The sequence below is a fragment of the Odocoileus virginianus genome, chromosome 6 (assembly GCF_023699985.2).
Source record: "Odocoileus virginianus isolate 20LAN1187 ecotype Illinois chromosome 6, Ovbor_1.2, whole genome shotgun sequence".
NCBI lineage: Eukaryota > Metazoa > Chordata > Mammalia > Artiodactyla > Cervidae > Odocoileus > Odocoileus virginianus.
Genome location: NC_069679.1, coordinates 66,230,127 through 66,257,393, shown reverse-complemented (window position 1 = coordinate 66,257,393; position 27,267 = coordinate 66,230,127). Strand labels below are relative to the sequence as shown.

At 36.5% G+C, this 27,267-nt stretch overlaps 1 protein-coding gene across 18 annotated transcripts in view; it reads right to left on the bottom strand.

The window, feature by feature from the left end:
* Window positions 1-27,267, bottom strand: part of GPHN (gephyrin) — a 520,258-nt gene that overhangs the window by 134,420 nt on the left and 358,571 nt on the right. For all 18 annotated transcript variants that reach the window (XM_070469503.1, XM_070469504.1, XM_070469505.1 and 15 more), the window contains one exon: window positions 14,259-14,301. In XM_070469503.1, the coding sequence (XP_070325604.1) occupies window positions 14,259-14,301 (43 nt within the window). The remainder of the gene's footprint in view (window positions 1-14,258; window positions 14,302-27,267) is intronic.

Below are 27,267 nucleotides of genomic sequence, written 5' to 3'. Positions count from 1 at the left end.
ACTCCTCTTTCCTTTGGTCGGTGAAAAACTGTCAAAAATCAATTTCCTCTTAAAGTTTAACTTCCTTCAGAACAGAAAAAAAATCCCCTTGTGGCTGATTTTAAGCTCTCTTCTTCCTCTGAGCTGAGAGTCATAATGACTTTCCAAAGCCTAGAAAGGGCACAGTGAATTTTGCAGAGCAATTTGGAATAATTTTAAGAACATACCCGGGGGTTCCAGATCTCTAACAGTTAGCTCATGTTTGTGGAAGCTTGAGATGCAAAAAACTCTGTGAGAAAAGAAGAATGGGAAGAATTTGAAGGTAACTAAGAAGAATCTGGGCTTCCCTGGTGGCTCAGATGGTAAAGGATCTGACTAGAGTGTGGGAGACTTGGGTTCGATCCCAAGTTGGGAAGATCCCCTGGAGGAGGGCATGCCAACTCACTCCAGTATTCTTGTCTGGAGAATCCCCACAGACAGAGGAGCCTGGCGGGCTATAGTCCATGAGATTGCAAAGAGTTGGACACTACTAAGCAACACAGCAAATTTGGAAAACTCAGCAGTGGTCACAGGACTGGAAAAGGTCAGTTTTCATTCCAATCCCTAAGAAAGGCAATCCCAAAGAATGCTCAAACTACTGCACAATTGCACTCATCTCACACGCTAGTAAAGTAATGCTCAAAATTCTCCAACCCAGGCTTCAGCAATACGCGAACCGTGAACTTCCAGATGTTCACTGGGTTTAGAAAAGGCAGAGGAACCAGAGATCAAATTGCCAACATCCGCTGGATCACTGAAAAAGCAAGAAAGTTCCAGAAAAACATCTATTTCTGCTTTATTGACTATGCCAAAGCCTTTGACTGTGTGGATCACAATAAACTCTGGAAAATTCTGAAAGAGATGGGAATACCAGACCACCTGACCTGCCTCTTGAGAAACCTGTATGCAGGTCAGGAAGCAACAGTTAGAACTGGACATGGACCAATAGACTGGCTGCAAATAGGAAAAGGAGTACATCAAGGCTGTATATTGTCACCCTGCTTGTTTAACTTATATGCAGAGTACATCATGAGAGATGCTGGGCCGGATGAAGCACAAGCTGGAATCAAGATCAGGAACAAGACAAGGGTGCCCACTCTCACCACTACTATTCAACATAGTTTTGGAGGTTTTGGCCACAGCAATCAGAGCAGAAAAAGAAGTAAAAGGAATCCAGATAGGAAAAGAAGAAGTGAAACTCTCACTGTTTGCAGATGACATGATCCTCTACATAGAAAACCCTAAAGACTCTACCAGAAAATTACTAGAGCTAATCAACGAACATAGTAAAGTTGTAGGATATAAAATTAACACACAGAAATCCCTTGCATTCCTATACTCTAACAATGAGAAAACAGAAAGAGAAATTAAGGAAACAATACCATTCACCATTGCAACAAAAAGAATAAAACACTTAGGAGTATATCTACCTAAAGAAACAAAAGGCCTATACATAGAAAACTATAAAACACTGATGAAAGAAATCAAAGAGGACACAAACAGATGGAGAAACATACTGTGTTCATGGATTGGAAGAATCAATATTGTCAAAATGGCTATTCTACCCAAAGCAATCTACAGATTCAATGCAATCCCTATTAAGCTACCAACAGTATTTGTCATAGAACTAGAACAAATAATTTCTCAATTTGTATGGAAATACAAAAACCTCGAATAGCCAAAGTAATCTTGAGAAAGAAGAATTGAACTGGAGGAATCAATCTGCCTGACTTCAGGCTCTACTACAAAGCCACAGTCATCAAGACAGTATGGTACTGGCACAAAGACAGAAATATAGATCAATGGAACAGAATAGAAAGCCCAGAGGTAAATCCACGAACCCATGGACACCTTATCTTCGACAAAGGAGGCAAGGATATACAATAGAAAAAAGACAACCTCTTTAACAAGTGGTGCTGGGAAAACTGGTCAACCACTTGTAAAAGAATGAAACTAGAACACTTTCTAACACCATACACAAAAATAAACTCAAAATGGATTAAAGATCTAAATGTAAGACCAGAAACTATAAAACTCCTAGAGGAGAACATAGGCAAAACCCTCTCCAACATAAATCACAGCAGGATCCTCTATGACCCACCTCCCAGAATATTGGAAATAAAAGCACAAATAAACAAATGGGACCTAATGAAACTTAAAAGCTTTTGCACAGCAAAGGAAACTATAAGCAAGGTGAAAAGACAGCCCTCAGATTGGGAGAAAATAATAGCAAATGAAGCAACAGACAAAGGACTAATCTCAAAAATATACAAGCAACTCCTCCAGCTCAACTCCAGAAAAATAAATGACCCAATCAAAAAATGGGCCAAAGAACTAAACAGATATTTCTCCAAAGAAGACATACATATGGCTAACAAACACATGAAAAAAGGCTCAACATCACTCATCATCAGAGAAATGCAAATTAAAACCACAATGAGGTACCATTACACTCCAGTCAGGATGGCTGCTATCCAAAAGTCTACAAGCAATAAATGCTGGAGAGGGTGTGGAGAAAAGGGAACCCTCTTACACTGTTGGTGGGAATGCAAACTAGAACAGCCGCTATGGAGAACAGTGTGGAGATTTCTTAAAAAACTGGAAATAGAACTGCCATATGACCCAGCAATACCACTTCTGGGCATACACATCGAGGAAACCAGATCTGAAAGAGACACGTGCACCCCAATGTTCATCGCAGCACCGTTTATAATAGCCAGGACATGGAAGCAACCCAGATGCCCATCAGCAGACGAATAGATAAGCAAGCTGTGGTACATATACACCATGGAATATTACTCAGCCATTAAAAAGAATTCATTTGAATCAGTTCTAATGAGATGGATGAAACTGGAGCCCATTATACACAGTGAAGTAAGCCAGAAAGATAAAGAACATTATAGCATACTAACATATATATACATGGAATTTAGAAAGATGGTAACGATAACTCTATATGCAAAACAGAAAAAGAGACACAGATGTACAGAACAGACTTGTGGACTCTGGGAGAAGGCTAGGGTGGGATGTTTTGAGAGAACAGCATCGAAACATGTATATTATCTATAGTGAAGCAGATCACCAGCCCAGGTTGGATGCATGAGACAAGTGCTCGGGCCTGGTGCACTCAGAGGGATTGGGTAGAGAGGGAGGTGGGAAGGGGGATCAGGATGGGGAATACATGTAAATCCATGGCTGATTCATCTCAATGTATGACAAAACCCACTACAATATTGTAAAGTAATTAGCCTCCAACTAATAAAAATAAATGAAAAAAAAAAAAAGATTGCCTGGAGAAATATCAATAACCTCAGATATGCAGATGACACCACCCTTAATGGCAGAAAGTGAAGAGGAACTAAAGAGCCTCTTGAGGAAAGTGAAATAGGAGAGTGAAAACGTTGGCTTAAAGCTCAACATTCAGAAAACTAAGATCATGGCATCTGGTCCCATCACTTCATGGCAAATAGATGGGGAGACAGTGGAAACAGTGGCAGACTTTAATTTTTGGGGCTCCAAAATCACTGCAGATGGTGATTGCAGCCATGAAATTAAAAGACACTTACTCCTTGGAAGGAAAGTTATGACCAACCTAGATAGCATATTAAAAAGCAGAGACATTACTTTGCCAACTAAGGTCCATCTGGTCAAGGCTATGGTTTTTCCAGTGGTCATGTACGGATGTGAGAGTTGGACTGTAAAGAAAGCTGAGTGCCGAAAAATGGATGCTTTTGAACTGTGGTGTTGGAGAAGACTCTTGAGAGTCCCTTGGACTGCAAGGAGATCCAACCAGTCCATCCTAAAGGAGATCAGTCCTGGGTGTTCATTGGAAGGACTGATGCTGAAGCTGAAACTCCAGTACTTTGGCCACCTCATGCAAAGAGTTGACTCATTGGAAAAGACCCTGATGCTGGGAAGGATTGGGGGCAGGAGGAGAAGGGGATGACAGAAGATGAGATGGTTGGATGGGATCACTGACTTGATAGACATGGGTTTGAGTAAAGTCCGGAAGTTGGTAATGGACAGGGAGGCCTGGCGTGCTGCGATTCATGGGGCCACAAAGAGTGGGACATGACTGAGTGACTGAACTGAACTGAGCTGAAGCAACTAAGCACAGCACAGAAGAATCTAAATTGCACAGGAAACCAGAAGGGTTTAGAAAAGCTATAAAGGTTGGTCAAAGTCCTTTGGAGGAAAGGAGGCTATTCCTGAAGTCCTTCCTGAAAAAGTAGACTGGGCTCTGAGTTAGTCTTACAAGCAAGAAAGGATAACGCAGGAGACTCTAGGGACAGGCTCTTCAACAGTTTTAGACAGCAAAGCAGATGTGACTCCTAAGTATCTCCTAGATTTTTGTCAACAGTCTTAAGCTTCATGGGGGATACGGTATGAAAGCAAAAAATGATATGGGAAATAATGCCTTTGTTAGAGCTCAAGCACCTTGCTGAACATTTTGAGAGTCTTAGAGTAAAAACAAAACAAAACTCAGAAATAAATTGATAGCATTACAGATAAAACAACTAGATGTTCCTACCAGGGTCAGTAAATCTCAAAAGACCGAATCTCTTGATAAAGACACTTATCAATGCTATATAAAAAAAGACATCAAAAAAGAACTGTCTTGTGTTAGCTAAGAAGCTAAAAGGAAAAACAAAGAGTTTTGAAGATTTTTTGTTTTACCCTTAAATTCCCAGGGAGAAATTTATATAAATATTAAAGGAAAACCTTACCAAAAAGTTTTTTTAATTGATATAGAGGCATACACTATTAGTCTTTCTTTGTTTTGAAAAGAACAATTTAAAATGTATTTATTTATTTTTGGCTGTGCTGGGTTTTTATTGCGCTACAGGCTTTCTCTGGTTGCAGAGAGCAGGGACTAGTCTCTAGTTGTAGTGTGCAGGCTTCTCATTGAGGTGGCTTCCATTGCTGGGGAGCACAGGCTCCAGGAAACGTGGGCTTCAGCAGCTGCTTGCACATGGGCTCAATAGTTGTGGCTCCTGGGCTCTAGAGCATTTCGGCACATAGGCTTAGTTTCCATGGCATATGAAATCTTCCCGGATCAGATTCAAACCCGTGTCTCCTGCACTGGCAGGCAGATTCTTTACCACTGAACCACCAGGAAAGCCCCCACTATCAATCTTAAACTCTACCACTCTTACAAAATCTCTCCCTTCAGGTAAAAAACTACTCAGAGTGTTTCTCAAATACTCCTTTTGTTAGTTCCACTGCATTCGTAACTGTTACCTTTGGACATTTAACAAAAGAACAGTCTTTCTTCTTCTGAGATGTGGCACCTGCTAGACTGCTAGGCAGGGTGCGCTGTATAATGGAATTGTTACATTAAATGCTTTCCTGAAATCCTGAAGGGCTCCTTATTTGCAAAGGGATAACGGCTAATTTGGAAACTGATTTACCAGTATCTTTGTGCTTTAGTTGACCCTAAATTGAAGATCTAGAGGAGATCCCAGGCTTTTTCATTCTGTGAGCAAAAATTTGATGAAAATAGGGGGGATTACTGGGGCTGAAGCTATTAATGTTCAAATTAAACCACTGAAACCTATACCCTAAAGTGTAAAATACTCTCTTGAACCAGAAGCTAAAGAGGCACTAAAGCTAAGAGGTAAAAGCAAACAGAGAAAAGATTCAACATATGTTGCACTAGTTTTTAAAAATTTTATTTATTTATTTTAATTGGAGGATAATTGCTTTACAGTGTTTCTGTTAACACTTCTATCCTCCAAATCAAAAGGCTAAATAGGTGGGGATACGGATTTGTTCAGCAAATGGGTCCATAATAGAGTAATCACTTCCCACTTCCATGTAGTACTAATCCCCGAACCTATTTTATCTCCAGTGCCTCCTGAGGCTGCATATTCGACTGTGATTCATATTCTGCTTTCTTTAATGACCTTTTAGGTCAAAATAGTCAATATTTGTTTGCCTTCTCCTTAGAAAACACAAAATATATCTTGACTGTTACATTGCAAAAATTTACTGCAACACTCTTATTTTTCACAAGTCCTCAATCAGGACCTTCAAGACTTTATATTTCCTTGTGATTCTATTCTTATTCAACATGGGGATAATTTTTATTGTGTTCTAAAGACAGAGTGAGCTCTAAGACTAATTCCTTCTATCCACTTAGTTTTTCAACTCACAAAGAGGATAAAATTTCCAAAGAGAAGTTATAATTCTGTCTAAATTCATTACCCAGAACGGGATTTATCACAAGGAACTAAATCTCTTAAAAATTTTCCCATGTCAATAACAAAAAGATAATTAAAAGGATTCGTGAGTTTCACTGACTATTGCAGGCAATGGGTTCCCAACTTTTTGCAATTGCCATGCCAATTTAAGACTTAACCAAGTACTTGGAAAGTGAACCTCTTCCCTGGGCCCTAAACATGAACAGGCCTTTTGTGAGTTAAGATTAGCTCCTCACTTACTTCCTACCTAATGAATAATACTTCATCCTTAGATTGATCCTTTGCCAGAGGCAAATCTTCCCAGATGGCAGAACTCTGTGAGCACACCAGAAGTTTCAGTTAGCTACCGATAAGAAAGTTAATATATTCATTGGCAGTAGACATGCTTTTGGGTTATTCTATGATTCTGAAATGCTTTGGAAACAAGGAACTATTCTTGACCTCAGCAGGAATCTCAATTAAGAACGGTTAGCAATTTATAGAATCTTTAAGTGCTCTAATGCTTCCTGAGGAAGTGGCTATAATAAAAGTAGGGGCTCAAACAAAAGGAGATAATATGGAGGCTAGAGAAAATGTCTTGACTAATCATCATGCCAGAAAGACAGCCCTCACTGAAATTATAGCCCTTTTAATACCCCAAGGGACTAACTCTTTGATTTAACAGCAAATTGGGTTCAAAGCCTCTATTACAGAATGCCAGCGATCAGCTCCAGAGTCACAAAAAAAGGTACTAGGAGTAAGTTGTGTGTAAATTGCATTGTTAGCTATTTAGTAGCTCTGAAGGACCTCAAATGGAATCTTGTAAAAATGTTATATGAAGTTACCCACCAGTGAAAGAAGAAACTTGTCACTGTACATAATTAACACTGATGGGAAAGCTTTACTCTATCTCATCTATCACCAAAATAATCCTGGTAAGAAAAGCAGTACATGGGTAAGAGCCCAAACCCCAGGGCACCCTTAAACATCTCCAAATGGGTTTCATAAAGCTACTGTCTGGGTTTTGAATATGACGTAGTCATTGTTCACTTATAATTGGGATGGTTTGAAGCCTTTCCTTGATATCTACAACTCTAGTAATAGCAAAATTTTCTTGATTTCATGTTCCCAATCCAGGCAATTCTGACCCTTTTCTCTAGTGATGGAGGCATCTATTTTACTAGGCCTATTACTAAAGACTTTTGGGGAGTCCTGCCACTTACTGTCAATTTTACCCTCAATCTTCAGGAAAGGTAAGAGAGAACAAACACAGATCTAAATATCAGATCAGCTAAACTCAGAGATTCCTGAACTTCCATGGCCTAAGTATTGTCCCACATACACTGAGGAATATCATCTTTCATTCCGAATTCCACATTAGTGCAATCAGACATGGCTAAGTATTGCAAGGAATTATTCATGCCAAACACCAAGTCTTATAAGTAGGTACAAGTACCCTTTCCTCAATACCCTTTTAAATAACTCTTGAGTGACCTAGAGCCCAGATAAGTGGTCTTTTGGAAAAGACATCAGAGAAAAACAACTCTAGAACCCTACTAAATCTTATCAAGTACTGTCAATAAGGAGTACAGTAATACAACTCTAAATGTTTGATCTTTGGATTCATGGCTTCCAAAGAGGCATAATCTAAGCTGAATTTGTGGATTTTTAAGCTGGGGAGTTTTCAGAAATCCTCTACAAACAGACAGTTCTCTGAAAGAGACATCTTCCATTCAAGACCATTGACCACGTGTTTGTAGGGAGGTTGTACCCAAGATCCATAGAATAAGGCAGTGGATTTCTACATTTTCATCTGCATTCTATTATTTATTTTTATTATTTTCTTCCTTTTCTCTCCATGGTTTAATGCTCCTTTTAACTATGTTATCTATATTGCCCTATTCTTAATGCACTTCATTTGCATCTTCAATCATTCATACTTGGCTGTTGTTCACCTGTGAACTAGCTAATGCATACAACCAAACTGGTTTTGCACAACCTTATTTTTTTTGGTAGCCACTCAGATTCCTTTGGTTTCACTTCCTGATAATGAATCTTGGTTTCCTACGGAACTATACTTAACTATTAGGTGATTTTTCTGACAACAAACTATATATCAGGTCAAAGAGATGGAAATTTAAAATGCTCTCTTAGGTCATACCTAGAAGACAAGTTTCTTGACATCACCAAAATAATTCTCTTAAGATATTTTGGTGGGAATTAGTTTTTGTAACCAAACTTTAATAAAATACAACTTGTAAGGGAACTAAGAAACCATGAGGTATTATTTGGAAGCTGTCATACTTTTATACACCTTACAAGTTAAGATATTATTGATATTTCTCCTTTATTTCAGATCTTTGAAATGGTCTCAACACTTTAAATTTTGTATTATATGGAGCAGAATTATTTTTGAATACTGGCTCCAAATGTTATAACATACTTGATAAGCACATAGGGATATTTTAGGGCTTCCCTGTGGCTCAGACAGTAAAGAATCTGCCTGCAATGCAGCAGACCTGGGTTCAGTCCCTGCTGGGAAGATCCCCTGGAGGAGGGAATGGCTACCCACTCCAGTATTCTTGCCTGAAGAATTCCATGGACAGAGGAGCCTGGCAAGCTATAGTCCACAGGGTTGCAAAGAGTTGGACGTGACTGAGTGACTGACGCTTTCACATTTACTTTAGGGGTATTTTGGCCCCCAATAGGTCACTGTGCATTCTTCAATGACTGGCATTCGATTTGTGGTATAAAAGCCTGCTAGCTACTACTCACAGACTGGATATGATCTTTGTAAACTGATGCTGCCATTCAATAGAGTCCCCAACATGACCCAGGATCCAATTTAAGCCATTGGTTTCTTTTTGAAGAAAGAAAAAGATTGTCAGATAATTTAATTTTTATAAAAATAGAAAAATTGGACCTCGATTTAAGAATAGAAATCTTGATCACTCCAGGGAAATTCTGGGTTTCTTCCTTTCTCAAGCGTCTTTACTTCAAGCTTTATAAGAGGCCCAGAAAATAAGGAGTGTGCTACATGCTCTGATTCAGAGATGAGCTGGTGAGCAAGATAATGCTTTTTCATGCTGTTCCTGAGGTCTGTATGGTTAAAGCTATGGTTTTTCCAGTAGTCAGGTATGGATGTGAGAGTTGGACCATAAAGAAGGCTGAGCACTGAAGAACTGATGCTTTCAAACTGTGGTACTGGAGAAGATTCTTGAGAGTACCTTGGACAGCAAGGAGATCAAACCAGTCAGTCCTAAAGGAAATCAACCCTGAATTTATTGGAAGGACTGGTGCTGAAGCTGAAGCTCCAACTCGGGCCACCTGATGCAAAGAGCCAACTCACTGGAAAAGACCCTGATGCTGGGAAAAACTGAGGCAAGAGGAAAAGGGGACAATAGAGGATGAGATGGTTGAATGGCATCACTGATGTAATGAACATGAGTTTGAGCAGGCTCTGGGAGATAGTGAAGGATAGGGAAGCCTGGCATGCTGTCGTTTACTGGGTTGCAAAAAGTTGGATATGATTTAGTGACTGAACAACAAAAGATAATGCCACCAAGACTAAAGAACTCCTCACTTGATATGTTCATGAAATTACAAGAGCAGTGGCTCAACTGCTTCAGATATAATATTTGCCTTTCAAGGAAAAACATGTGCTACTTTTAGGTAAGAATGTTGTTTTCACAAGCTTTTATACTTCTCTGGGATCACTGATATCACAGGTCTCCAATCTCTGGGGTCTAATACCTCATGATCTGAGGTGAAGCTGATGTAATAATAACAGAAATAAAGTGCACAGTAAATGTAATGCACTTAAAATCATCCTGAAACTATCCCCATGCCCCCTGGTACATGGAAAAGTTGTCTTCTAGCACCATTTATGGAACAGACTTTTTTCCACTGAATATTGCTCCCTTTGCTCCCTTGTCAAATACTGGTGGACCATATATGACTGGATTTATTAATGGGCTCCTGATTCTGTCTCACTGGTCTATGTCTATTGTCTGTTTCTGTGCCTGAACCATATGATTTGACTATTACAGAAATGCCATTACACTCTTGATAGGTATAGTCTACTGTTTATAAATGGCTTTGGGCAGTATGAACATTTTAACAATATTAACTTTTCCAATCTATGAATTCATATAGTCAAAACTATGGTTTTTCCAGTAGTGATGTACATATGTGAGAACTGAACCATAAAGAAGGCTGAGCACCAAAGAATTGATGCTTTCGAACTGTGGTGCTGGAGAAGACTATTGAGAATCGCTTGGACAGCAGGGAGATCAGACCAATCAAGCCTAAAGGAAATCAACCTTGAGTATTCATTGAAAGGACTGGTGCTGAAGCTGAAGCTCCAATAGTTTGGCCACCTGATGCAAAGAGCTGACTCACTGGAAAAGACCCTGATGCTGGGAAAAACTGAGGGCAGGAGGAGAGGGGGAGACAAAAGACGAGATGGTTGGATGGTATCACCGACTCAATGGACATGAGCTTGAGCAAACTCTGGGAGATAGTGAAGGACAGGGAAGCTTGGTGTGCTGCAGTCCATGGGGTTGCAAAGAGTCAGACACACTTAGCAACTGAACAACAAGAAATCTATGAATAAAGGATACCTGCCCATTTATTTGTGTCTTCGAATTCATTCATCAATATCTTATAGTTTTCAGTGTAGACATCTTTCACTTTCTTGGTTACACTTATTCCTAAGTATTTTATTGTTTTTGAAGCTATTTTCTTTCTTCTTCAGATAAATGACAGAGCATAGAAATGCTACTGAATTTTTTATGTCAATGTTGTATTCTGTTACTTACTGAATTTGTTGATAAATTCTCTTTTTTTGGTAGAGTCTTTAGGACTGTCTTCATATAAAATCATGTCTTCTGCATATACGGACTATTTTATTTCTTCCTTTACAATTCTGATGCTTTTCATTTCTCTTTCTTGCCCAACTGCTCTAAGACTTCTAGTAGTATGTTAAGTAGGAATGATAACAGTGAGCAACACTGTATCGCTCCTGACCTCAGAGGAAAAGCTAATTTTTCACCATTGCATATAATGTTAGCTGTTAGCTTATCATATATGGCCTTTATTATTCCTTCTACTGGAGAAGGAAAAGGCAACCCACTGAGTATTCCTGCCTGGAAAATCCCATGGACTAGGAGCTGGCTGGCCATATAGCCTATGGGTTCACAAAGAGTCGGATATCACTGAGCCAATTTCACTCACTCAGTCTTTCCACATATACAAATTCGTTGAGTTTTTATCATGAACAAATGTTGAGTTCTGTCAAATGCTTTTTCTGTGTCTACTGAGATGATCGTATGATTTTTTTCTTTGACTTTATTAATGCTAATTAATGCATCATACTTATTATTTGCATATATTGAGTTGTCATTGCATCCCGGGGATAAATGTTACTTGATCATAGTGAATGAGCTTTTTAATGTAATGTTAAATTTAGTTTGCTAGTATTTTATTGAGATTTTTGCATCTGCATTCATCAGGGATATTGACCTGCACTTTTCTTGCAGGATCTTTTTCTAGCTTTGTTATCAGGGTAATGCTGGCCTTAAGAAATGAGTTTGGAAATGTTCCTTCCTCTTCAATTTTTGGGAAGAGTTTGAGAAAGACTGGTGTTAATTCTTCTTTAAATAATTGGTAAAATTAAGCAGTGAGGCTGTTTCTCCTTGGCTTGGGAGGATTCCCTGGAGAAGGGAACGGATACCCACTCCAGTATTCTGACCTGGAGAATTCCATGGACCGTATAGTCAATGAGATCGCAAAGAGTCAGACATGACTGAGCAACTTTCACACAAGTAAGTACTGAGATTAAGAAGTTCAGAGTTAGAATACCTCATGGTGACGAAAAAGTCCTGAGTGTGGTTATGGGCATGAGTTACTAAAGCAGTACTGAGGGGAAAGACCTTGAACTTGTAGAACTCACAGAACTAAGAGGCTACAAGTTAGGATGGGCTCTCTGCATGCATCTACATGACTATTTCATCCTAAGAAAAGATGAAGAGAAAAACATGGACCATCATAACGTCCATCTGATTAATAGCCAACAAGTCAGGAAGAGCATAACTGAAACGAAAGCAGTTCTACCAGCTCAAAGATCCATGACAGAGGTGAAAAAAATTTCAAAGAAATCTGTTCTCAATACGAAATTATTTTTGTTCTGAATCATCAAAATCATTGTCAGTGATCCACAATCATCTCAGGATCAACAATGAATGGAAATTATACAGTAATCATGAAAAATGTCACTTTAAAATGTTATTTATTGCTGTTGTTTTATTTTAGTAAATATTCAATCATCACTTCTCTGACTCTTAGTTTTCTCAATCTTAGGTCTTAAGAAGGAATTATAGGACTTTACATCTCCTATAACTGAAAAGCCTCCCTCAGATTGACATGTCTGTCAGACATTGTGAAAACTCACAGAACTATACAAGTTAAACAAATCTGTTTGCATTTATTTTTATATAACTCTAATATGAAATCTCTGGGCAAAGAACTGCCAGTGTGTTTGCCTAATTGTCAGGAAGCATTTAACAGTAAGATTCCTGTGTGCTGTTTCCTATCTCTCTTGAGCCCTCTGTTCCTTATCAGTCCCTGTCAGGGGTGAGAGGAACAGGCAAGCCTCTCCCAGGATGGTGATCAAAGAGATGGGATGCTTGTATAGGACTTCCTTCATTAGCTTTTCCATTTGGTGAAAGGGTTTATTTACCCTTTTGTTATGGATCGCCTCTTGGCTTTATGGCCTCTATTGCTCCTTGCTTCCTTGGTAAACTTGTAAAGTCTGGTCTCTTGATTTTTATGTAAAGAAGCTACTGGTATATATACTCTTACAGAATTCAATAAAGCACCTTTGCTCCACCAGAGCTTTGGTCCCCATGTCTGTCTTCTCTCTCTCTCTCTCTCTCTCTCTCTCTCTATTTCTGGCTGATTCCCTGGAGCACGAAAGCCGGCAGCGTAACCCAGGGAATATTAGCCTCTTTCCTTCTTTCACTCTTTCATCGTTGACTCCGGATCACCAGGTTCCGGTCCAATAAAGGACCAACACCTAATAGCTCAAAGGTTTCAAGCTAAGAGAGCAGATTTCACAACCCAGAAGTCAAAAATTTTTAGGTTAAAGTAAACAAAACAAAATTTTACCTATTTGAAGTTTTCTATTGACTTTTTTTTTGATTGTTAAATAATACAGACACTCTGCTGGAAACAGAAACCATTCCATTTACTAAAACTCCCAGTGGTGTAAGTAAGGACCAATTTCAGTATGGCCCTCCTGTACTTTTCTTGACAATGATCAGGAAGAAGACAGAGTCATATCATTAAGTGACAGAGAACAATATCTAAAAAATTAGCATTTACACAGCACTTTTCTCATAGAATCCCAAAGCTTTCAAAGTATAACCATTGATGTCAAATCATTTCAAGGATACAGGTAAGGAAAAGCTATTTATATTTCTTTCTTATAAGACAGGAAAATGAATAATACACAAAGTCAAATGACTTCCATGCAAATGTCATTGGTGACAAAACAGAAAAATAAAATTATGGTTTCTTCATCCTTGGTTTAGGGCACTATGTTCTAAAACATGCTGCCTGTGAAGATAAGATCTTTTAGAAATTCATACTTACAAAATGATTATGATGTATCCTGTTAGGAATTTTTGTTTCTTTTTTAGTTAGAATTCATTTAATGAATTTATATTATTTTAGTCTGTTCTCAAATAACTTTTTGGCAGTGCGGCAATTAAAGAGGGCTGTCATGTTTGAGTCACAGAGGAGCTCATTTCTATCCTAGCCAGTAGTGCTATCAAAGTTCTGATGTCAGCTTGCAAAAGCAACTGGTATAAGGGAAATATTCATTAATATACTGATAATGATATTTTTAGAAGGCAAAGCTCTAAAATTTGTATTCTTGACATTAACTTTCCCCATTGTTTTACATCATTCTTTCATTAAAATGTCATTTTTAGCTTTCCTTCCAGCTGAACCACAAGTTCTAATCCAGTAGTCCATCTGAAATAATGATATACTCACTGGCTCTGAGAATGTTCTCCTTGCTGCTGCACCTGGACTGGACCTGCAGAGAGAGCATAAACTCAGTAATTTAGGGCTCATGACAAAGACAGACAGATATGTATGCATATTTAATGGGCAAACTCCTGAGGTCTAGGAGCAAAGGCTTTATGTATTGCACATATCATAACATGTCAATAAAAATGTTAGTTTATTCCATATATTTTTAACTTATCCTTTTCTTACTTAAAGAAAGGACTGATTTCTAGAAAAAAAATGGGGGCACAATACTGTAAATGGGACAAGGGTAAAACTAAAGGCATTTTAAAATTGATCTGTATTTGAAATTAGTATATGGGGAAAAATTCAAATGACCACATATTCAATTGTGAATTCAGACCCTTAATATTAAAGGCATTGTGCATATCTCTTGACTAAAATAATAATGCAATTCAAGTAATAAAGTTGTAATCAAAGAGTCCTTGATAGTCATTTTGAGTTATATATGTTAATGAGGGGAAAAGAGAAATTATGAAATTAAAGTCATTTATTTGCCAGTTCTTAAGTGTGTAGATACATCAATCAGAAACTAATGCTGATTCAAATATTTCAAAGGGGAAAATTCTTTTAAATGTTGCAAAACTAATGAATTCAAGAGCCATGTTGGATGACACTGACACTTGTTAATTTCAGAGGAAGCTATTTAAACACCTCTTCTTCCCACTCCACAGCAGCTTGCCCCAAATGGTATACACAACAAATTAACTGCTATTGCTTAACACAGTCTACTATTGTAATGAAACAAATTATGAAAGGAATGTTGCAACTTAGGGTGGGTTATGGTTGTCCTTCCCTGAAAAAAACAAGTGTTAATGTTTAAAGAAAGAACAACAATAAATAAAAAAATCACAAACATACACAAGAAAAACACACATACACATACCAAAAAAAAAAGAAAAGAAGAAAGATAAAAAGGGGAAAAATAATTCCAGATGTTAGTTATTCTCTTTTGGCCCAGATAGTTTAATTAGTTTTAAATACACTAGAATGAAGAAACTAGTCTGGAAGTAATATTCTTAAATGCTTTACTTACAGTTTTATTGAATAACAATTCTGGACCAAATGGGAAAGATATTAATGACTACTTAAAACAATACAGGAAGACATGAGAGCAAGGAAAAGAAAAAGAAGAGAGAGAGGCTTGAGTGGGGGTATATCTAGAAGATAGAAAAGAAAGTATGGCCTATAGAAAGGGACAATATATAAATGCAGAATATTCTGCTATTTCTTATTGAAAATTCATACCAAGAGAGTAAGAATGACTAATGAACTTGCTTCAAAATAAAAAGCAAGTTGGCATACCATGGAATGAAAATAAGTGTTAACTATATCACTACAGCCTTAAAGGAGAAAAGAAACAAATACTAATAGACAAATAATAGACAAGCTTAATAAAGAGATAAACTACATTTTAAAAAGCGATTCAAAGAACACAAGAGATACTTAGAAGAGTGAGAGAAAAATCTGGGATAGAGAAGGAAAAGAAAGGGGAAAATGTTAAAAGACAAAAACAGAGTTCAAGGAAGTCAAATGGAAGTCAAGAAGGTCTTCAACAAGATGTAGAAACGGAAGGAGCCCAAACCCATAGCGCAAAGCAATGTTTGCGAATGGAAAGCAGCTCCTTTGATCAGTAATAGTTACTCTTAAGTCGTAGCCTCTATTCCTCCAGAGTTCATCTTTAAGCCCTTCCAATCTAGAGTGGAGCTAGTGTATGGATAGAAACAAGAGATTTACAATGAACAGAGCAGTTCAGATGAGTAGTTCAAATTGTCTCATCAAATGTTTCAACAGATTATATATTGTGTAAATGGAAATGGAGGTGAAGTACTAGCTGGTTTTACCAAAAAAGCAAACCAAACCAAAACCACAATAAAAAAAGAAAACAAACAAACAAAAAACCCTCTCCCTTCCTTAGGTGGCTTAAAAAACAAAAAATGCATTCATAACATGAATCTAATAAAGAAACTCAAGTCTTGCTTTGTGGCACATAAGTTTACAATGATACATTTCAAACAGTTTTAGAAAGATAAATCTGGATGATGAAACAAACTCAAATTTTAAAATCTGTGAATCTAGGTTCAAAAATTGCCAACATCAGTATAACCAATGTTTTCTCATTTACATTACATTGGCTATTTGACTCAAATTTGAGGGAAATCACTTTCAAAAATCAGTGATAAAATGAACTTTTTTACCTTAGTGATTTTGAGTATACATTAAAAAATTGAGGAAATTAAATTAAAACATTTTAATACTTATGCATGCAGTAAATGCCCCTCATTTTTGTACCATGAAACTGGTTGTCTTTTTAATACTGACTTAATTTTATAAAATCTCAATATGAAGATTTTGCTTAGCTCACAATGTAATGGGGTTTACTTTAAAGGATAAAGTTGAAAAGCAACTACTGTTTTTGTTCTCACAATGTTAAGTCGCTTCAGTTGTGTCTGACTCTTTGTAACCCTATGGACTAGAGCTTACCAGGCTCCTCTGTTCATGGGATTCTCCAGGCAAGAATACTAGAGTGGGTTGCCATTTCCATACTGTAAGAACAATATGGACTATAAAGAAGGCAATACAGATCTGTCTTGAGTTCTATGGTTTTCTGTTATTGTTTTCCTTTATCTTACCCAATTTTTCAAGGATTAAAAATGAAAGTATGGCCTCGGATGATCTATTACTTTATTCTACTGGATTTTGTTATTTTACTAAAATTAACATTATTGGTATTGACCATTCATTCCCCTTTTAATTGAAATCAAAACTAAAATCATGTGTAGAAACAGTATATTAAAGTTAATGGAGGAAATAAAAAACACAAGAGACTTACTGAAAATTAGGCAATTAATTTACTAATCAAGACTGCTTTCAGACATCAAATAATTCATTTAATTCATTTCAACATGTGTTTACATATATAACATAATTTTTGCTGAAGATCACATTGTCTATTAAGAAATCTTAAGCCATGAAACAGAAAACAAAAGGGGGGAGAGCATGTAATAAATGGTAAGGAAAAAAAGTGAAAATGCTTTAAACAAAGCTGAGGAAACTTTAACAAACAACCACAATCTTTAGATACAGTTAGAGAAGTGACTTACCTTATGCTTAGGTCATAACAAGAATAGCACAGTGTTTAAAGTCAGCTCTTCATTATGGGAGGTACAATTGAAAGCCATAGGTTATAATAACATGAATTGCTACACAAAAATGAAGACTTGTTCAGCCCAACATGAAAAGCTAACTCTTATGGGAGAACATTTCAACTTATGCTTAATGCAACATGAAGAACATTTGAGGGTATAAACATCAAAACACACGAATCTCACAACAATAAGAGAGAGACAGCCCAATCTCTCAGGAACACAGAAGATTTAATCTGTGACACATAAGGGAAGGCACATCACTCCAACATTGAAAGATGCATGCAGAATATATAACCATCTACTGACAGCCCCCACCCCCAACCCCATCCCACTGTACACACACAGGCCCACTAAGATACAGGTAAAGAATGTAGTGCCAAGCTGTTATGAAGAAAGCAGGACACACGGAAGCGCAGCAGTGGTCAAGTGATTTGAGAGGTGTTCTTCCCTTAAACCATCCCATCACCATGCTTATTTTAAAGAAGCCAGGAAAAGACCCCCTTCAATGCTGCAGTAGCTACGAGCCCCCAGCTTGAAGCTAGTGTGAGGAATTTTGATCACCGTTCCCTGCGATGTCAGGGGCTCTCCAGTGGAAGCCAGTTGTGTAACACCAGTTAGCGGGGTGCAAATGTGTGAATAACAAATACCCTTTCCCTTCTGCATTTCACAGAAGTGAGGGAGGAGAGAAACAAAACAAAACCCATGTTAAGAATAGGTTCATAACAATGTAAAGATGTATAAATATTAAAATGGAGACTATATTTGATTACAGGTTAATCAACTCAGGTTTCATAAAACTGACTCTCTTTTGCTGCTCACCAGGTTAATCTGCATTCTTTTTCCTTGAAAATACTTGGAATAATCCATCTACACAATATGGCTCATATTTAAAGATTCTGAGCAGCTGGTCAGGTGGGGTCAAAGCCAAGAATACAACAAATCATCTTCTTTGATGAACATTAAGAATGCCCTCTTTATTTTCAGCATGATTTTACTGGCTGGAAGTTACATTTTAAATTAAAAAATTAAGCTTATGTATTTAATTTGGCTTTATTTACATTTAATTTTGCCATATATACGCCTACTTATACAATCTGAGAAATTCTATGTCAATGGTTTGGTTTAAATTTTAAAATTTAAATTTTAAAAAGCAAATAATAAAGAAGACTACCTATTTAAAAATTGTTAGTAAGCCTCCTATGTGCTTTTCTCTACCATCAATAAGACTTTTTTTTTTTTTTTACAATGAGCTGTTCCTGTCAATAATACGGTTGTATTGGCTTATTACAAAAAATTTCACCTTTGGTTTTCTATTATTGATGATAGTGGTTAATTTGACCTGCTTTATTTTTTGTATGAGACGTGTTTAATTCATGTGTGACATACAATTTAGTTAGCAGATTTTTATTTTTTAAAGATCATTTACTTATATTACCATTTTCTTCCTCATCCTATTCTTAGTCCAGAATATCTTGACTTTTCCTTTAGCACATCTTAATTATTTTAAGCCCTGGGCCCTCCCTCCTTTAATCTTACTTTTTTCACTGGAAAAATAAAAGCTGTTATGGGACTTAAAGGAGATAATATCTGTATCAGTGATTCTAAACATAAAGGTGGAAACAAATAGCAGTAGCTGTTATGATCAGTGGAGCCACTGACAGCTGTTAAATAATTCTGAATTATATACCCTCCTCATTATAACTTCCCCATCAGCTCAACATGGAGGCAAATTCTTATTTTTTATGGAAAGAAAAAAAGGCCTCAATGTACAGTCATATGTTTTTCTCAGTAGGAATTGAAGAAAACTTTTTGGAAATGACATAGCCATACGTATATTGGTAGGAATGAAAACCATACAATCTAAGGCATGTAGCAACATCTGAACTAGCTCATCTAGATTATTTCTTGTACTCCTGAGCTTTTAGTTCTTAGACAAGCTACTTCCTATACTATTTGTGTTTTAAGATACAGTTTAAATTGTATCGGGGCAAAAAATATTCCTCAGTTCCTCAACTAGAAACAATCTTTTTTCCTTGAACTCTTTAACAGCCTTATTGAGACAGAATTTAGCTATTATAAGGTTCACTTAAGTACACATTTGATAGCTTTTAATAGCTATCTGGCTGTATAATCATTACCATAATCTAGTTTTAAGTTTACCTAAAGTTTACCTATAAGTTTACACTATATCAAATATGGTGTTTTATACAGAGTAAATATTTGTCAACTCTGAATGTTTATTTTGTAGTAATTATATATTTTTTCAATTTCAACAGATTCAAATTTATTATTTACAGCCTAAGTGTGACCATAGCTATTCCTATAGTATTGTAAAATGTTTATTTATTTGGACCAGCCAATATTAAGAGAGATCACATGAAAAAAAAATGTGGATTATAACAAAGAAATAACCTATAGAATGACTGCAAGAAATAGGAAAACAGATTACTATTAATACTGCTTAAAGTTAATCAAATAGTGACATCTGGAGTCCAATAAAGTTTTTAGGTCAGGTTAAGAAGATTTCTTATTTCCTAAGAGAACAGGATGTTCTGTATCTCATAGGTCAGCTCACTAGAACGATAGAGACATTTGATGTATCACGGTCCTTTTGACTTTAATTTCTCTAACTTATTAAACTTATTTAAGAGTAATCTGCCTCTGAAAGAACAAACTTCACTGAATATCATTTACTCATAAAAGTAAAACGTTAAGAGGAGAGAGAAAAAGGACCTCAGATTACTTGCCTCTTTAGCCTACCATGAACGAAAGGAAAGAAAGGATTGATCTGAACAACATTAAGCCAACAACTCTACAATTTTAGACTTTCAAAATCTATTTCTTTCCTTTCTCACTTCACTTTGCAAAAGTGGAGACTTGGTCTAGAAAAGCTCTGTTCTGTAGTTCTATTCATTCATCACTTTATCTGGATAAGTTAGGGTATAAGTATTTGGCTCATCTGAGCCTCATGACCATTTATTTGTGTTTGTGTTTGTGATATTACAATAAATATGCAACCGAACTCAGAGTTTTGGTTTATTTTGTCCTCTGAAGTCTGGTGGTATGATTTCTGATACTTAGACATGACATTCAACATCGTGGAGTTTTAATTTCCTTATCCACAAAATAAGGAACATTAAGTAGGATCATGTATGTAAAAGTAAAAACTACTGTAAAATGAAAAAGAGCAATACAAATCTAAGTCATTATTATTATCCTTATGTACATTTTAAGTCACCTGTATTTTATACAGGTGGAATCTGAGACATGAGAGGAAACAATTTGCTTCAGAACATGCCATAAATCAGTGACAAATCATAAGACTATCATTGCCAATTTCTAGATGAAAGTGTCAAAAAAGACTAAGGTAAAGTGTGAGGTTACCTCTGCAAGGATTAATCTAATATTGTGTTGTATAGTTTTAGTCAAGCTATCTCACTTCTATGGGACTTAGTTTCTTTAGCTACAAAATGAAGATGTTTCCAGGGGTTTCAACTGAGGTTGAGGCCCCTTGGGAGAACCTGTGAATAAAACTGAGGATTCCATTCACTAGAATGGAGAAAAAAATTACAATTATTCAGCAACCTAATTAAATTTTATTAGTTTCTTTCATTATTAGGTGACAAACTACAGTAATATTAGCAGAATCTATTATTATAATCATCAAATTATTATGCATATTTAAAAATACTGTTTATGTCACCAAGATTTCAAATTACAGTAGTGTCTAAATGACTTGATACTAGATTTTGTCATTTAATGCATTTTAAAAGGCAGTATTATTATTATATAATTTGTAATAGATATTTTGTTCATGATTTCAATTATTTTTTGTAATCCTATGTATTTTATCTATTATGTATGTTTAAAGTATTTTTCTGAAACAAAGTCTGTTGGTTTTGCCAGATTCCCAAAAGGGTCTATGGAAGCAAAAAGGTTGGAAAAAACCCTGAACTACAAGAGATAACATCTAAGCTTCCTTTTACCTCTAGGATTTTGTAATTGTAAGAAACCTTAACCACCTCCATCTGCTGCCCTTTATCAAATTACATATAAAGGAAGTCCTTCTTTTTTTAAGAAAATTAAATATTGGTCACTGAATTAAGCAATTGCCCCTTTAAAAGACCATCCCAGAAACAAAAAAGAAACATGGCTATTAAGAAGTTACAAAGACCTCAGACTTAAAAAAAAAAATTCTGCTTTACTTGTTATTTTCCTGTTGGTTTAGATAATTAAATGTAATAATCATTTAACATTCATCACATTTCAAACTCTCTAACTAAAGGTGAATTCATACACACACACACACACACACAAGTGTGAATATGTTTCATTAATTATCTTTTAAATTCAACCATGTGTTGATCACAGGCAGAGAGCAAAAAGGCTGTTATATAACATGTATCTTTGCAGGCACGTGGACAATATTTATCAGCAACATAATTTTACAAATATTTTCCAGAGGACCAGTCTTAAATGTTTTCCCACTGTCATTTAAATCACTACTGTCTTATTAAATTCCACTTAGCTTTCTGAAGTCCAGGTAAACGTGAAGAATTTATCTTCTTTCAGTATTGCTGCTGCTGCTAAGTCGCTTCAGTTGTGTTCAACTCTGTGTGATCCCATAGAAGGCAGCCCACAAGGCTCCCCCGTCCCTGGGATTCTCCAGGCAAGAACACTGGAGTGGGTTGCCATTTCCTTCTCCAATGCGTGAAAGTGAAGTCGCTCAGTCGTGTCCGACTCTTAGCGACCCCATGGACTGTAGCCTACCAGGCTCCTCCGGCCATGGGATTTTCCAGGCAAGAGTACTGGAGTGGGGTGCCATTGCCTTCTCTGTCTTTCAGTATTAACCTCTTCTAAAGAAGTTGAACTGTGGCAGGTTACACAGCTGGTGAAGTGAATAATCATCATTAAAAATGAGAAGTCTTTATGCTGCTTTATAGGTAACATGGCAAGTTCCTTATTCTCAAAAAGAATAATATAATAGGAAGAACATGTAGAAGAACAGAACTGATCACACCATGACTCAATGGGAAATTAATCTGAACATCAATGGTGAATATTCTTAATGTATTTCCCATTTAAAGCTTTAATTCTAAATTGAGTCATTCTCAATGACCTCTAGAAAATTTGTAAATCCCAGGTTGGTCTTCCCTCGCTACCAAAAATTTTTGTGAGGTTATGTTTGTTCTGAGGATTTTAATGTTGATCATGATAATTATGAGGAAAATATACTACCTAACTATAAACACACACACACATATAATAAAACAAACCTAAATATTTTTTGACTAGTAGGGATTTTGAATTATTCAAAATATTATTCATCTCAATTTTCAGATGAATAAATGATTATTTTACAGAATGATTTATCTTCATTTTAGAGATGAAAAAGCCAGGATTGTTACTGGCTTTAGATCATACAGTACAGTAGTAATGGAACTTAACCCTTTTGCCTTCTATTTCTCTAAACACTAGTAGAAAATCTTATGTTTCTAACCTAACAACAGCAATCACTGTATTCCTAATCAGACCTGAATTTTCATTGACTTTCTGCTCTTGACTATTTCTGGTAGCAATGAAAACCATTTAGAATAGGCATGTGAATGTAGGAGTGAAGAAAAACTGATATAAAGGCAGTTTGGGGAGTAGCACTCTGGAACCAAACTGGATTTGAATCTTTCGGCTCTATCATTATTAGCTGTTAAAACTGGATAAGTCATAATCTCTCTCTTTGTTTTCTTACATATAAAATGATAATAATAGCAATAACTACCTCATAGGGTTGTTGTGAAGAAAATGAGATAATATGAAATAAGGTGTTTGCTTAGAAGAACATCTGGCCCAGAGTGAACAGTGTATAAGTATTAGCTATTACTATGTTTGTTGTTATTATTATCATTCTTTTGTTTGGATGATATTCTAGATCTGTTATAAAGAAAGTTGTCTAGTTTATTTTGTGATTTTGACAGCTCTCATAAATAAGATCAAGTAACAATAGTTTAGGTAAGTGTTTGAATAGAAACTTTAAAAGAACTAATAAATCTCATGAAATAAAACCCTTGTATGAGCTAGGTCCAGTCAATAATATAAAAACCTGAATTATTGAGCACTTGTAACTATTACCATTTTCTAATACTTGACAAAAAACCATATTAGTTTTCATTAACAATGAATTTTGAAATGTTGAGTTTTTAACTAGATTCTCCCTGATCTTCTTAGAGTAGTAGCAGAAATGCTGACCCAAAATGTGGCTCTTTGGCATAAAGATTATTTTGTCAAAGAGTAGACATAAAAGAAGCTCTGACACACAGTAGAAGTTACCCTTTTGCAAGGGAAATTTACATTTATAAAACAAATTTCCATTTATACTACAGTCTCAGTCTTCTGGATCTGAAGAGAAGGATGACTCTAAATCACAAGGTAATCTTGTCAATGGAGAAGGCACCGATTTAATCTGTGTAACAAACCTTATACCTGTTTACTGAACTTTTCCTGGTAATCTATCTGTAACTGGGCTTCCTGTCCCTACCTTTCATTTGTCTTTAGTTGAGGATGATATTTAAACTGGTAGTTTAAGTTATCTTAGGGAGTTACTCATTTTTTCCTGGGTAGCTCCCAAGTAAACATGAGGTACACATGTTAACAAACTTCTGTTTTCCTCTTGTAAATCAGAATCACAGGTATCTCAGCAAAGATTTCAAATAGATACATGAAAAATTATTTGCCTCCTCTAACATTCTTAAATGTCATGTCATATCACTTATTCACTAAAACAAAACAAATTACTATTTTTATTGAGTATAATTTACCATGTATTATACTGCATTGTTTTCCTTTCTAAATCAAAGGCTTTATATTGTAGTTGTTAAAAACAAAATTCAACTGAGAAAATTTGAGAATCTACTTGGCTTTATTCAACATTACATGAATTGAGCAGCACCCCAACTAGTAATTAGTAAGGAGCTCTGAGAAGCTGAAGAAATAGAAGGCTTTTGGAGGCAGAAAGGTGGTAAGACAAGGAAGTCATAAAAAAGAGACAAAACTATTTTGTTAGGCTACCTTCCTTGGTATTTTCAACACTGAATATTCATTGGAAGGACTAATGCCATAGCTCCAAACCTTTAGCCACTGATGCAAAGAGCTGACTCATTAGAAAAGACCCTGATGCTGGGAAAGATTGCAGGCAGGAGGTGAAGGGGACGACAGGGGATTAGAGAGGACAAGATGGTGGGATGGCATCACCGAGTCAACGGACATGAGTTTGAGTAAGCTCTGGGAGATGGTGAAGGACAGGGAAGCCTGTCGCGCTGTAGTCCATGGGGTCGCAAAGAGCTGGACATGACTGAGTGGCTGAACAACCACCACCTTACTTGGGGTGGTAGAAGAGGGTGGGGAAGGGCAGCTATCTATCAGGTGGATTGCCTCACCAGTGCCACTAGCCAGGAAACCCCAGACTGACTAGGTAAAGGTTACATTCCTGGGAGAGGCTGAAACTACAGGGCCAGGTATTAAGCCTTGATTTGCTGATGTAGGGCTTAGCACGAGTGACTCCATTTTGGGCCTGTTGTTTCTTTTTTAACACAGTATCAGTTTAAAAAGCTGTGACTTTTATTTCTCTAAATGCTTAATTATTAATAGTATTCATAAGGTATATGGAGGATGTATAAAAGTAGGTAAACATTTCTAAAACATATTAATAAGCAGTAGTGATTTAGAAAATGTTTAGGGATTTCCCCTGAGGCCTAGAAATAAAAGCTAAGTATTCTGAAGCCTTATACTGCAGCCGCATGTAGTGCATATTGGGCTTCCCTGGTGGCTCAGATGGTAAAGAACTTGCCTACAATGCAGAAGACTCTGGTTGGATCTCTGGGTGAGGAAGATCCCCTGGAGAACGGAAGGGGTACCAACTCTAGCATCTTATTGATCAAGTCTCTCATTACCTAACCAAGTAAACAGTTAACAGATACAGCTTGATACTATTGTTAGACTCTTGTTTGCAGTATACCAGTCCTTTCCATTTTCAAGTTTTGGATGTCTGATGATGATGATAAAAGTCGCTCGGTCGTGTCTGACTCTTTGCGACTGCATGGACTGTATAGTCCATGGACTTCTCCAGGCCAGAATCCTGGAGTGGGTGGCCTTTCCCTTCTCCAGGGGATCTTCCCAACCCAGGGATCGAACCCAGGTCTCCTGCATTGCAGGGGGATTCTTGACCAGCTGAGCCACAAGGGAAGCCCAGGAATACTGGAGTGGGCAGCCTATCCCTTCTCCAGAGGATCTTCCTGACCCAGGAATGGAACCGGGTCTCCTATATTGCAGGCGGATTCTTTACCAACTGAGCCACGAAGGAAGCCTGGATGTCGAGGCTTAAGGAAAGGAAAGGCAGGAAATTCACTGCCATTAAAGCTGAACTTTCAGCTTAGAGAAGACATAGCTATTAGAAGTTTTTTCTTTTTTTTAAAGATAATATCATGACTCTTATACAATTATAAAATGAACATGTGTTAAAGATTTTATCCCAAGTGTTAATTAATGAGAGAACCAAGAAGATGGTCTAATTTGTTCAAAAGAGAATAAAAAAATACACATATACGGAATATCAGGAATGTCAAAATGAATTTACACAGTAATTGAGCAAAAATTAACTGCATCTCCAACTGGACTTAATATGTATTTCTATGGATTAAAATCATTTACATTACTATTCATATAGTACAATTCAATACACAATAGCTCAGATGATAAAAGGAGATGATGACCCAGAAGGATCTAGATAAGACAGCCAATAATCTTTTTCATTCATTTCAAAGTCTTTCACAATTTTACCTGATAAATTTTTGACCTGGGTAGGGTACACCTATTAATTGAATTTATGTCTGTAAGTCGAGTTCTAGTTTTGTGAGTTTTTTTTTTTTAGTTTTTCTCCTAGTGTATAACCTTGGTTTCTAAGATTATACGATATATCTACTGTAGCTACTTTTAAGTGGACTTCAGCTTTTGTGTTATCATAATATTAAAATGAGTTTACCATATTGAAAAAAATGGCATAAATTCATATGAAATTTTCATTATTTTAAAAATATGACTTAAAATATAACTTTCAAATCTTAATACACATACATATGTGTAGTTTTCTTTTTCATCCAAGTCCAGTGAAAACTCAGTTTGAATATAAACCTTATCTTGTCAAGATTCAGGTCATGAAAAATTCCTAAGGAAAAGAGAACAACCTTAATATTTATTAAATCAAGCTGGTCAGTGTATGGATATTTGTCAGATACATTCTTTACTATGTATTTGATATATTTAATTAAAAAATGAGAACTGTAAAAAAAGAAAAGAGGGAACTGATTTTACCGAAGGGCATTGGTATGACACTGACTATACTTACAAATCTTTTGGCTTAGATTTTTTACATTTAGAATTTGGGATCATCTGTATATCCTTTTGCCCTCTTTATTTTAAGAATACAAATGCCAAGATTTCAATCCAAGTATTGTCCATCTTTTTTTCCCTTCACTAAATATATAGTGGACTGAGAATGCTGTTAAATTGTAACTGCTAATGTTGACAGTTTCACCATTAGCCAATTTACTCTCTCAGCTCTTCTCAGGGTTGCTTCAAGTAGCTTTGCAGTGCCTTGCATTGTTCAGTTGTTACATGAGGAATATAACCAGGTCAAACTCCACAGAAACACATCCACCAGAGCTTTCCAACTCTTAGATCTCTTACACACTGCTGCTGCTGTTGCTGCTAAGTCGCTTCAGTCGTGTCCGACTCTGTGCAACTCCATAGACGGCAGCCCACCAGGCTCCCCCATC